Here is a 13,895-nt window from a genome sequence, read left to right as displayed (position 1 = left end):
AAAATGAGAGGGGAAACTAAGAACAAAAATTATGATTTTAATTTAATTAGATTCACAGGTTACCTAATACCCAAATTTTAAGAAATCTGCAACATTAAAAAAGGAATACTAAAAATAAAATAAAAAAAAAGAACATCTAAGAAAATTTAAAATATGATGGATGTTTTGAATGTTTTCAACTAAATTGACCATTAAAAACAAACAAAAAATAAGCATGTTTGAGATTCTCACAAACTTAACCTTCCAAGAAATTTTATTTAAAAAGGGAGAGAGGGGATGAAAATACTCCATGGTTTGACAAAATATACAAGTCAAGTCTGCAGTTATGGAAAAATACATTTGGTGAAATGGTTACAATTGATTATGGCACTATTGGGGATGAAGGTGTTGCTGTATTAAGCAGCATAATTTCTGGGTTTTAAATAAAAAGGGGAAGAAGAAAAAATGATATATAGCACAAAAAAAAAAAACGAAAAAAAAAACAATTTATTTCAAATTTCAGCATAAGTATCACATAGGTGAGAAATCATATCCAAGTTCTGCTTGCTGCCTTGTCTTTGTTGTATGTATGTTTGTATTATTTTCAGATCCCACCCTTCTTTGAAAGTCTCCTCATCCAAGTTCACATCTGCTGAAAAGTTCAAGTCCAAGACCTTAATAACAGGTCAGTTTTAAACATCATTACTGGGAAGCAAAAGGAGGAAATGGCACCCGACATCCCAGACCAGGCCAATGCTCTAGCTACATAGGAGATATTCACAGAAAGGAGTCACAAGAGCCCTAAATAAGGCTGTTTGCACAAAATGGTGATATCATATGCTAGATGATGATTGGATCCAGATGAGATATTCACAACAGAAAAGATACAGTGGCACTTAGGAAGTGAAAACAATTGACATTTAACTGCATCGACAAATTCACATTTCAGCAGTTTTTATACAGGAATTTGATATAAAAAGATGGTTTGAAAATGAAGAGAAACGAATTTACAAAAGAAAAAAAAAAAAGAATTTCATACAAAATTTTCAATAAGCATTTACAAAAGTCACAAATAGAAACCATTTTTAAAATGATATGGCAAGAGAAAAAAAAAGCTTGTGTAAACTGGAATTCAATCAAAAAGCAAATAACCATAAAAATTCCAGTAAGTCAAAAGAGAGAAGGAAAAAAAATTAAAATAAACTCAGTCAATAAACTGACCAAGTTAGAAATATTTATTGCTTTTAACCAAAACATGGTTAAAAGTAAGTCTAGGAGTTCCAATGGAGAATTTTCAAAATATATTACAAAAAGAAAATCAAGACATGAATGTTTAATAGTAGCTGAAGCATGGCCCAGTAGAAACACTATTATCTTTCAAGAATTTATAAACTATGTCTTTACTACAAGAATAAAACAAAATAGATTCACTGTACATAAGGAAAATTAACAAAAGAGAATTTGGTCATAAAAGAAAATTACTGTCTTTTTGGAAGTCTATTAAAAAATATTTGATTATCTTTATAGTACAAGATAAATGAACATTAAAATAAATTATCTATATAAAAAGAGAGAGAGACAGACAGACAGACAGAAAGAGAGAGAGAGAAAAAAACAGGATGTTAGTTGAAAAAGCCTGATTAGAAATCGGGACAGTAATAATTTGATCCAAGAAATATTTCCAATGGCAATGGATATATGACAACACTCATACAGTTTAGAAGATTGGTTAAAGTCAATCTTCATTGAGGAAAATGTTGCAAGTGCAACACTGCTGTAACACTGCCATTGACCAGAATTCTTTTATGTCTTTGGTGTTTTTTTTTAAGGAGGGGTGGTGGTGGTGGTGGTGCTTGTATTAATGTACATCTGTTGCATCTTGTTCCCGAATATTGGGTGCCTGCTTAGGTTGAATACAAGATCGAGCTACAGACTCAAATAACCTGAAAAAGATAAGTACAGTTGATTAAAAATATACCAAAACAAAATACAGAAACACACACACACTCATTCACTCAGATTATACTGTGTGTATATGTTTTCATATTTCTCAGAAGAGCACTTTTAATAGCCAAAACACAACATTTTATATGAAAAATAATACTGCATTAAGTTGTTTTGAATCAATTTCTAGTTTAACGAGACTGGTGCATATAATATAAAGCAATAAATACTTGATAAAATAGAGTGGGTTCAAACTTCAAAATAAGATACTTGCTTTTCAATTTCAGGAGCACAACGCACGAATTCATGAGACCAGAACTTGAACTGGGGGTTTTTGATGAGTTCAATGAATGTTATAAGCAGACCCCATGGATGAGGGCGATTCACTATTAGTCTTTCAAGTAGGACCCTGAAGCAAAATATTAAATTGAAAGCAATCTTGAGTAATAATAACATCAATATTTTTTTTTATAATATTGCTCATTTGACCAGTATATTTAAAACAAATGGAAATGCTAGAATTTAATCACTACACTTATTCAAGCTGTTTAACAGCTTGAAAAATATAAATTTAAGTGATTATTTAATCCAACATTCTGTCCTACAAATAACTGCAAATATTACCAAATCTCAATTCATATGTAATAGCAATTCAGAAAAATGTAGTTGTTTAAACAGGAGCTATGTAATTTGTGCAAGAAACAAAGCTTAGCTTCATCTTAAAAGAACTGTCAGTGAATGCCTTCCGATTTATTATTATCGATGATTTAAGGTGGTGAGCTGGCAGAATCTTTAGCACACTGGAGAAAATGCTTATTGGAATTTTGTTCTGACATCAAATTCCACTGAAGTCAGCTTTGCCTTCTGTCCTTTCAGGAGTTGAAATAAGTACTATTTGAGCACTGGAGTAAATGTAATCAACTAGATACCCCCATCTTCAAATTTCAGGCCTTGTGCCTATAGTAAAAAGGTTTATTGATTAATGATTTAATTGCTGAAAGAGAATTTGAACTTGGAGAAAATTATTAGCAATATTTTAGAGGCATATGCACACACCAGCAATCTAAGTGGTATTGGGATTTATCAAAATGATTTTGTTCGTGATGTTGGCCTTACAAAAACCCTGAACTAAAAAGCAAAACCTGTTTTCCACTTTTTCATGAAGAAATGTTTATTAGTATGATCAATGAGACCACAAGGTATGCACATTATTTTGATTAAATCAATGGAGAACATGAAACCATCAAAGACTTTTAATCCAGTTTCATTCTAGTAATGCAGCTCAATACCGATTTAAAACACTTTAATTTAGAACATTTTGTACAAATGCTACCTACAACTTAAAAAAATTTTTTAAATGGAAATTCTAAGAGGTTAGATTATCTCCGATTACTATTTAAAAAGAGTTTAAAAAAAAAAATATAGGAATAAGGTTTCAGATTTAAAGGTGTATTTTCAAGTCTTCATTCACATCATCTAGATTCAATTAAGACAGTGATACATGTTAGTTGTGCATCAGGAAGGACATCTGGCCACAGAAAGTATGCCAAAGCTAACACTAGACCTTACTGCAGCCCTGCAGTTTGCCAGATCCTGTCAAATTGTCCAATCCATGCCAGCATGGGAAACGCATGTTAAATGCCGATGATATAACAAAAACTAAAGAAATGTTTAAAGAGAGAAAGCATACCTAGTTATTTGTTCTTGAATTGCTTCTGCATTGGCTTCAACAAATAGATACAATAAAGTACAACTGAAATAGTGTGTATGACTGTTTGGATAGCGCAGTTGATTAGTTATGGCAGTGAGGAACAAGTACCGGCCTTCGGTATCAAGATCAACAGCCAAGTTCTGAAAGATGTCCATGTGTGAGGAATGAGCAATTGTTCGCATGCTTGGTTTATAACCAGTGTTATGGATGTAATCTATAGCTTGTGTGCCAACATAAAGCACTAGAGCGTTAATTAGAGATATGTTGTACTTGGAACCAGGGTCAGTTGACTGGAAAAAAAAAAGAAATTAGAAAATTCAATAAATTCAAAATAAAACTGCAATAAGAAAGTAAATACAAGAAGAAAGTAATATCTAATTTGTTACTCAATAGCAAAATAGATTTAGATAGAAAACTGGATGACAATTAGGAAAAAATGATTTCTTATAAATTACCAGTTATGTGTAGAAAAAATGTTATTGTTTATATTATTTAAAGGATACTAATTTTCCAAAAATGGCTAAATATCAGCTCATTTTATAAAATTGTAAAATAAAACTAAATACCAGTATATTTAATTGGCACACTAGAAAACAACAACAAAAAAATAAAATCATGTAAGTTTCCTACCTTAACAGGCAAAAAAGAAATTTAAACAATGATTTCTTACAAGAAAATTGAAAAAAAAAAAACAGATGACTAATAACTGCAAATCATCTGAAAAATTAATCCTGGACATGATAAAGTCACATGCTTTCATAAATACATTATGAAATAATTTTTACAATGCTTATAATTCAAATGCTAAGCTACAACTGGCTCCTAAAGTCTTTACAATTTATACAATGTATTCTGCTAAATCCAACAAGTATCAAAGTCTACAGTAATGCAAATCTACTCAATGATTAGTCTATATGGGGAAGTAAAATAACTTCTGAATAACTATTTCAGCAGCAGACTTGTAACTGACTAGCAACCTCTGTTTTACTCAGGCCATCATATTTACTGCAACAGTTTCTCTTCTCTGAATTTATTACTAAAACCTTAGGGAAATGCTAAAGTAGTTTGTATCATTGTGAAAACAGTGAAAGAATCCTGAATAGTATTAATAAAGGTTTTTTTTTAATAAAAGGAACAGGTTGAATTCTGAAAGATAATCACTAGAGGTATCTACTGGTATTAATCTGGAATAGTATATAATCAATCAAGGACATGTAATTTGAAAACATTTGCCAAAGTTTTTTTATAACTATATATTTTCTCTGCAGATTAATTGCTTACCCCCATTTCTCTCTCTCTCATTATATACATGAGAGAGATAAGATACAATATAGTTTGGGTTTTAATGCATGTATTGTAAATGAAAATCATACTGATGTGTATAAGTAGTAAGATCAGTTATCAATAAAGAGCATTAATTAACAAAATATGAAGTCCATCAACTTGGAAGTTTCACATTTAGACAGGGAAAAAACTGAAAAATAGAAATAGTGTTTTCAATGCTCATAATAGATACCAAGTAAGGTAATACAAAAAGTAAAAGAACATGCAAAAATTACGCAAAGTGTATAAGAGACAGGAATGAATCAATTACAAGCTGTAGCACTTACCATGTTTTTTTTTTTTTTATATATGCATATATGCATAGAGTAAGTAAATTTTTGATCATTTATTTTATTTATTCAAATTTTATGGAGGTCTTCGTCCTTTAGTTCACTGTTTTCATATTTTTCTATTATCAATCTTGAAAAACTACACTCAATTTTTTTTTTATCTTTTGTTTTTATATTATACATAAATCAGATTTTTACAGAAAATAGTAACACTGAAACATTAGGTTGTATATTTTCAAATGTGTTGTAAATAGCCACTTTGGATACAAGTATATCTATTTGTACCTGAAGTGACTATTTAACAGCAGCTTTTTCTGCTATTATAGCATATAGTACTGCAATGAAAAGTACATCATTAGAATTATGCTACAGACAACAAAACAATTTGCACCTGTGAATTCCACGAGCAACTCCTCTATGACATGGTAAAGATAACACTAACATATTTGTAGAGCAGGCATTACAAACGGGTACTCTGTTGTTACTGTAACGAAACAACTCTTAGCTAAATTGATACAAATGAAACTTATGCTTTTATATTTATAATATTATTTGTAAACATCCAAAAGAATGACAAAAAAAAAGGAATAAGACTCACTTGTAAGTTGCTCCGAAGGTCTGACAAAAAGGTAACAGGAGATCTTGATTTTAAGTAAGAATCAAGATCCTGTAAGAGAAAATAAATAAAATTAAATTCCAATGAATGTATTTTACTGACATGAATTTACTATTTGTGGCTGTGTGCTTAAGTTCGCTTCCCAACCTTGTTGTCTCAGGGTCAGTTCCATTGTGCAGCACTGTGGGCAAGTGTCTACTATAGCTCAAGTCTAACCAAAACCTTGCAAGTGGATTTGGTAGATGACAACTGAATAAAGCCTATCATAGTGTGTGTACACATACATACACACACAAATACGTGTGCACACATGCATGTGTTTAGGTGTACTCTTGACCTGAACTGTCATGGAACTGATGTTTGTTTCTGGTATTCTGTGAAAAACATATCTGACCATGAGAAATATTGCCATGCTTGAATAGAAGTGAGAGTTGGCAATAAGAAAGACATCCAGCCACAGGAAATCTGCCTCAACAAATTCCATTTGATCCATCCAAGCATGGAAACAGAAGTGTTAAATGATGATGAAAAAAACAATTTGATTGAAATAGTATGACACTATCCTGAAATTGTCTGAAGCAATTGAAATTAGCAAAATTTCAAATAGCTATATATATATATATATATATATATATATATATATATCTTTATATATACATGCATAGCTGTGGTAGGTGTAGGTATGGCTGTGCGATTAAGAAATTCACTTCCCAACCACATGGTTTTGGATTCAATCTCATTGCATGGTACCTTGGGCAAGTGTCTTCAATAATAACTCCAGACCAATCAAAGCCTTGTTAATGGATTTGATAGATGGAGAATGAAAGTAGCCTATCATATCTGTTGTGTATATCTGTCTTGATATTACATAATGGCTATCATTTAATATAAAGACACACACACACACACACACACATACATATACATTACACACACACACACACACACATACATACATACACACACACTCATACAGAGTCCCCTATTCCCAATCTTCCATGAAAACATGCCAGGCCATGGGAAAACATTAGCTTGCCTGGGAACAGATTAAGGTTGACAACAAGCACTGAAAAGTGGACATTACAAAATTTTGAGATTGATATAGAAAAAAATGTGATTGAAAGTACCTTTTTAAATGTCTCTGGTTGGATCATATTAGCGAAGTTGGTGAGGATTCTTGGTGGTCTGCCAATATCTGGGAGTACATCAACCTTTAAATTTGGTGTGAAAGGATCCGGCATTCGCATATTACGAGGGAAGGCACTCAGAATGAGATTTCTCATCTGTATGCAGTTGGGTGGAATAGCATCACAGAATGCATAATGGTAATCACAGAGGAACTCTGGGAAGTCATGTAAGAGCACCAGCAAAGCCCTCAACATTCCCTGAAAGCAACGACCGAACCATATCTATGAGGTTAAAATTGACAATATTAAAAATTTACTGAATACAATTTACCAAAGAAAATGTAAATAGTTTGATTTGAAAGATTCAGGTAACCTACTATTAGAAAATAGTAAGTTTCATATTGAGAAGACTGCAACAAATCCAATATATTTTGCATTTAAAAAAAAAAAGGAAAATTCTAGTTAGTTTTATTCTAGAATTAGGTTTCAAAGTCTGGCAAGGCCAGTCGTTTTGTGGGAAGGAGTAAGTCAATTGCATTAACCCCAGTGTTAAACTGGTACTTACTCAACTCTGGAGGGATGAAAGAAAAAAATATCAACCTCAGCAGAATTTGAACTCAGAACATAAAGAAGGACGAAATACTGCTAAGCATTCTGCCCAGCTTGTTAATGATTCTGCCAGCTCACTGCCTTAATTCTGTTCTAGATATTAACGACCAATAATGAAGGCCAAAATAATATCCACATTTAAGCAATACTGGGATTATGTAATCTGCTGCCTGCCCCACACTTCACACATACACAATTCTTATAAAACCAATCACATGATATTAAAAAAAAAAATACTAGGTTTTATATATATATATATATATATGCTATGTTATTCCTCGTCTTGACATTGCGTGGAAAGTTGTACTTAAACATCACTGTCATACAAGCGGTGTCCATTGTTTTCAATCTGTCGTAAAAACCTATCCAGCCAAAGAGAAAGATTACCACACTTGGAAGCCGATAAAGGTTGGCAATAGGATGGCATCCAGCTATACAATATCCACTATGATGATAATTCCATCAGCACAAAAAAAGTTTTGAAGGAGTCAATAAAATGAATGAACTGAACAGTACCTAGAAGGTCAGAGTACCAAGTCTACTTTTCTTAGAAAAAGACAGTTTGTCAATGTCCTACATTATATGGAAGAGAATATAACCTATTCCTTTTGTAAAATGCTGATTAAGTACAAAGCAAAATGATTTGAGAAATGGCAGGTTGAAAATGAGACAAATGTTCAGTGTAAATGACAAGGGAAAAAACTTGAGAACTAAGTGAACTCAAAGTATGAAAGCAGAAAAAGAAAAAAATAAAGCATACTACCAGTGGAACAAATACAAGCCAACAGGTAAGTGATAAGGGTAATTAAAAACGAGGTAAAACCTTGGAGAATATTGAACACATGAATGCTTTTAAAGTCACTCAAACCATTAAAGTTAGTTGATTAACCTAATTAGATGGCCGAATAAGCTACACTAGCACACCAATGCTAAACTGCTACCAAAGTGAAGATCGTCCAGTAAAGAAGAGAAAAAAGAAATTGGCAACAAAACCAGAAGAATTGAATGCACAAGTGAATATTTGTCTTAACACTTTTGTTACTACATTTCAAACCAAAATACACCTCTTATGTGTTTCAATTAAATTCTACAATAATTGTGAATATAGACTTGTTTCATAAAACAACCAAGTTTATTTATCAACACAATTTACAAATCTGTTTCATATCTAATCTAATTACAGGCAAATTCAACAAAATATAACATTATTTGAATTTAAATCAACATAGAAAATCAGTTATCAGCTAATATTAAATTAGTATACAACAAAATTGTGCAAATTACTGGATTATCTATTAGTTGAACTTAATTTACATAAAACAAGTGTACCAAAAAGATAAAATAGAAAGAAACAGCTGTACCGTAAAGATAAAACAAAACGAAATACTGGAATTTGTCTGAAGAAAGCTAGGAAATGAAACAGATGCCAGCAACTAAATGAAATAAACTCCCAAACATACATAAACAAATACACAGAAATACATGATTCACAATCCAAACTGATTAAAATTTGTCATGTATTTAGCAGGTAAATGTGAAAAAAAAATTTTTAATCAAATTTTCATATATATATATATATATATATATATATATATATATATAATATATATATATATATATATATATATATATATATATATATGATGGACTCCTGTCAAAGACAACATATGAGAACATTCAGCATTTGCCGGACAACCTGCACAAATGATTTGTCTATAGTGATCAAATGTTCATGCCACATGGCTAACTCTCTGTCAAATCAACATTGTCTGAACAGGTGAACAGTGTGCCATTTGTCAGATGTCGAAGTGATTGCAGAGCAATGTAAGATGAAGTGTTTTGCTCAAGAACACAATGCAACACTGTCTAGGAATTGAAATTACAACCATTAGATCGCAAGTGCAACACTAACCCATATTTATATAAAATCCCCAAGCAGTGATTAGGAATAAACAAACTTGTAGTTAAGGTATGTTAACTTGCAATGGCAAATTCACAGCAGTTGCTGTGGCAAAACAATTCTAATTGTAAACGGAGTCCTGGACAGATTCAAAACTGTAACTAAAAAATTCCAAAAGTCTCTTTTGAGAAGCAAAGAGAAGCCCCTGCAGCAAATACACTAAACAGGTCTCCAAAGTACATACACAAGTAAATTGCTTGATGAGCGCGGCTGTATAAGAGAGAAAATATTTGTATTTCAGTAGGAGTTAAAGAGTCAGAGAGAAATGAGACATGCACAGCTTACCTTGTAAAGTAATTGTGTTGGTTTAGTTAGGTCTGCATTGCGAAGGAACGGAGCAAGATAGCGGAATAGATCAATCAACAATTGGGCATACATCCCCCAGCCCTAAAAACAGAAAATGAAGAGTTCAGTTATTAACTAGGAAACAAAATGTCTTTCAAAAACTCAAGTCATGTACTTTATATTTACTACAAAATTTTTTTAAATGTAGCAGATTTAATCCTTTTGTTACCATATTTCTGTCAAAATTGCACAGCCTGTGTTTCAATGAAGTTCGAAAATAATGAAGGATTTATTGAATATAACTTGTTTTTAAGCAGGTGTTTGGAACATAAATTAACATAAAATTTTGATGGGAGGTTTTACTTTAACATTCAGTCCTGCCAAATGTAATAGTTATTTATTCACACTGCTTTGGATTAACCATACTTTATCTTATAGCTTTGAAATTTCGATGATGATTGCATAGTTTTAGAATGACATTGTAGGATAAATGTGAGAGGTCAGACTTGGCTGATTTGAGCGTAAAACAAGTAGAATATCTTTGCCAGATATGGCTGGTTTAAATGCTAAGGATTAAAACAGCCACTCTGACCCAAATATTCTACTTGTTTTATGTTCAAATTGGCCAGATCTGGCCCCTCTCACCTACTCTACAATGCCATAGTGAAAATAAACAATTACAGCATTGAAGTTATGAAATAATGCATGTCAATAAATAAGCATTATATTCGACAGAGTATTACAAGAGGTAAAAGGTTAAAAGAGGAAATTAGTATCATAGAACTAGGGGTGGTCTCAGGTGAGTTAGTTTCAAAAGAGCTAATCAACATTTACATATCCAATTATATGCTTTATCCCATCCAGATGGTCAAAGTGAGAAGTTTTGAACTTAGAAATAAAGATACACCAATCTAAATACATAGACTGGTTATTTATCATTTGCCCATATTTCACTACCCTTTAAAACAAAGGCAAAGAAATATATCCATAAAGTTAGTTCATATAATCTAAATGTTACTAAACCACAAGCTGTCACTTTTTGCCTATTTTTGTAGACAGTCTCCTCTAACATGTACTGAAACATTGAGTTTAAGCTATATTTCAAGATTATTTCTGCTGATTTAGCAATTTTAAAGAATCCCAAAACTAAATACATTTATCACAAGACTGCCAACACAGCAACAGTGATAAAATTTTAGGAATACAACCATAAATGCTTTTCAATATTTTTATCCTTCCAGATATTGAATATTGCACACTTTTGTAACACTATCATCTTCCAGTTACTTTTTACTCAAATCAAAATATATTGTTTGGGTGATTTTTAAAAAAATTATTCATTTGGCAAACAATACCAAATGACTAAAAGAAATTTTTTAATGTAGTAGAATTTAATACTGCATTAATATCTTGGATAAAGACATGTAGAATGAATTTGCAAAACACCCAAGGGACAGCCCAAGTACACAGCTCTTGTATAACAGAAATGTTAACACAACAGTTTCATTTATTTACAATAAATCCAAAATTACTTTCATCATTTTTACATTATTGTATGCACACAGACACACACACTAGCATGAAGAGGTTTCATCAATATTGTTTTTCTCAATTAACTAAATCAAATTCAAAATTGTGTCTTTAGCAAGGATAATGAACACTGAATTTAATGTTCAATAATTAACCAAAGACTATTTTGAAGATAAGCCTACAGGCTGTACTTTGTAGACAGTACCATCAGTATTAATGAACATGTTTCATAAATTACATGTAAAATTTGTATCTGTATAAATAAATGTACTTACTCGCTGTTGTGGTGTTAGGGCAAGCATTCTTCCAATGAATACACGATGAGAGATCAATTCCAGCCAAGCGAATGCAAAACCAGGTGCTCGTGCAGGTCTAAGAATGTGGAATGTATTGCTAGAGAAAATAAAAAGAAAAAAAAATGGCTGTTTAGAATACCTTTAATCTGGAAATAAAAATACACATACCAAAGAATACAGAGACCAACTTTCACAGGTACATGAATTAGCTTGGTTAGAAACTCGAACTGCTCTCGTTAAAGAGCACTGTAAAAATCTTGCTAATCTACTTATTCTTTTCTTGCTTAAAAAAAAAAAAGCTCTAAAATAGGCATTAAATGGTTTATTGAAGCTAGCATTCTGTTGAGAATTAAGAACTACTGACTAGTTTCTTGTTTTTTACTATCACCAGTTTCGTTTTGTGTTAATTCTTGAGTAAGGCATCCAATAAAAGCAGAAAAAAATGTCTATTGTTACATTTGATTAAATTCCCTTTCAATAAAAATATATACATGCTAGCATATATAAGTATGCAGTCCACTCTTTTGTCTACACATTACAACTTATATTGATACGAAGGTGGGCAACCGAATGATTAAGGGTTTTGGCTAAGATCTTGGGTTCAATTCCTGGCCCAACCTCTCTCCCACTACATGTCACATACTGGATTTTCACTAGATCAAAGGTAAGGTGGAGATAAAAGTATCTGTCTGCTCACAACTATGTGTTGGTACCTAAAAACAATTAGCAAAAGCTTGCTACAATGTAATTAAGTAGCACTCGTTTATGAATCACTACTTGCTGCACCTTTTTTTTAGAATAGTGCAAACATTTCTGTAATTGTCATACTGACCAATATTTCAAGTTCTACAAAACCAAAAGATGACTTACCAAAATGCTGTAAGGACCTGAAAGTTGATAGCCTCAAGAATAGGTTCAGGAGCATTTAATTCTATAAACAGCATTATGAAAATACGATGATACGGCATTTGCTGAAACTCTGTGTGCCTAATTTCATGATCCTGTAACAACACTCCAGCCACTATTCCAAGAACCTAAAGAAACAGAATCAAAAGAAAACCATTCGTCTTGATTTCCTAAAAATTCTATGAATGTAATATATCTGATATTTTAGCTGAACAATAACTTGAGTAAATTTCCTGTAACCCTTTTGATATCAACTCAACCAAAACTACCACTGGTCCCGGAATACAAACTACATGTTTTAAAGTGATTTAAATCAATATTTTCTTTGAAAATTTGAAGTAAATTTATGTTCCAGAATTTCTAAATTCTTTGCTCTTTTCAAAATTAGTTAAAACAAAAGCAGTGTATTTCAATAGGAATATACTAACAAAAGAGTTAATAAATAGTTAGCTTGAAAATTAATCAAATTTGGACATAATCCCCTTTATTTTGAATAGTAGTACTAAAAGTTATTTACAAAAATTCTTTTTCAAATATATTAATTCAATAAAAAATATTCTGTCATTGGTCCAGTTAACTGTGGCCATATTGAAGAACAGAATTTTCAGGCCAAGTTGATTACAATGTAACTAAGTACCACCAGGTATTTTGTCCAATGTTATACTCAATCTTCTATTTACAATTTTGAATCATGAAATTTATTAAACAGTTGTAATCATTTATATAAGCAATTTTGTAAGAACCAGAAATCATTCAATGCTCAACCTCAAATATGAACTTCGATTAATCACTGGAAAAAGTAAAATGTTTTTAAAAGCGAAGCTTAAAAATGAGCATATTGTTTAAAAGACAAGTATCATTTACTAAAGGTTACAAATCAAAGTTAAGAGCTCTTTTGAAAATTCTTCACACCAAAGCAAAATTGGTTAAAACAAAATAAAATTTAGCTTCAACTAATTTTATCACTCAAAACTATTGTTACCAATCTAAAAACCAAATATGTTGTTAAGATGAAAGTAGGCATGAAAACATAACTGACCTTATTAAGTAAGTTAATTTTAGTCACAGTATTTGCAGCATCTCCAGAATGTTTAACAAGGAGGGCAATGAGCCGAACAAAAGCATCTAGTGTTTGGAAACATTTCGTTCGAATTGATGTTGGGTTGAGCAGTTGTTCTCCAAGAGCTCGATAACACAAATCAACACACATTTCTGTACACAATCGGAAGAATCTTGTTATCAAATCGTCAGTTTTCAGTATACCTTGAACATGCATCTAAAGACAGAAAAAGAAGAGACACAAGGATGGTTAATTAGAT

At 31.6% G+C, this 13,895-nt stretch overlaps 1 protein-coding gene across 4 annotated transcripts in view; it reads right to left on the bottom strand.

Moving 5' to 3' along the window:
• Nucleotides 1–217: 217 nt before the first annotated feature.
• Nucleotides 218–13,895, bottom strand: part of LOC115211042 (CCR4-NOT transcription complex subunit 1) — a 60,572-nt gene continuing 46,894 nt past the window's right edge. For 3 of the 4 annotated variants that reach the window (XM_029779907.2, XM_036502249.1, XM_029779909.2), the window contains 9 exons: nt 13,616–13,852; nt 12,541–12,704; nt 11,650–11,767; nt 9,845–9,946; nt 6,991–7,272; nt 5,846–5,914; nt 3,614–3,924; nt 2,198–2,332; nt 218–1,922 (listed from right to left, as the gene is read on the bottom strand). In XM_029779907.2, the coding sequence (XP_029635767.1) occupies nt 1,838–1,922; nt 2,198–2,332; nt 3,614–3,924; nt 5,846–5,914; nt 6,991–7,272; nt 9,845–9,946; nt 11,650–11,767; nt 12,541–12,704; nt 13,616–13,852 (1,503 nt within the window). In that variant the 3' untranslated portion in view covers nt 218–1,837. The remainder of the gene's footprint in view (nt 1,923–2,197; nt 2,333–3,613; nt 3,925–5,845; nt 5,915–6,990; nt 7,273–9,844; nt 9,947–11,649; nt 11,768–12,540; nt 12,705–13,615; nt 13,853–13,895) is intronic. The other variant, XM_029779908.2, reaches the window with a different exon arrangement.

This window comes from Octopus sinensis, linkage group LG4 (assembly GCF_006345805.1).
Source record: "Octopus sinensis linkage group LG4, ASM634580v1, whole genome shotgun sequence".
Lineage (NCBI taxonomy): Eukaryota > Metazoa > Mollusca > Cephalopoda > Octopoda > Octopodidae > Octopus > Octopus sinensis.
This window is presented reverse-complemented; position numbering and strand designations above follow the sequence as displayed.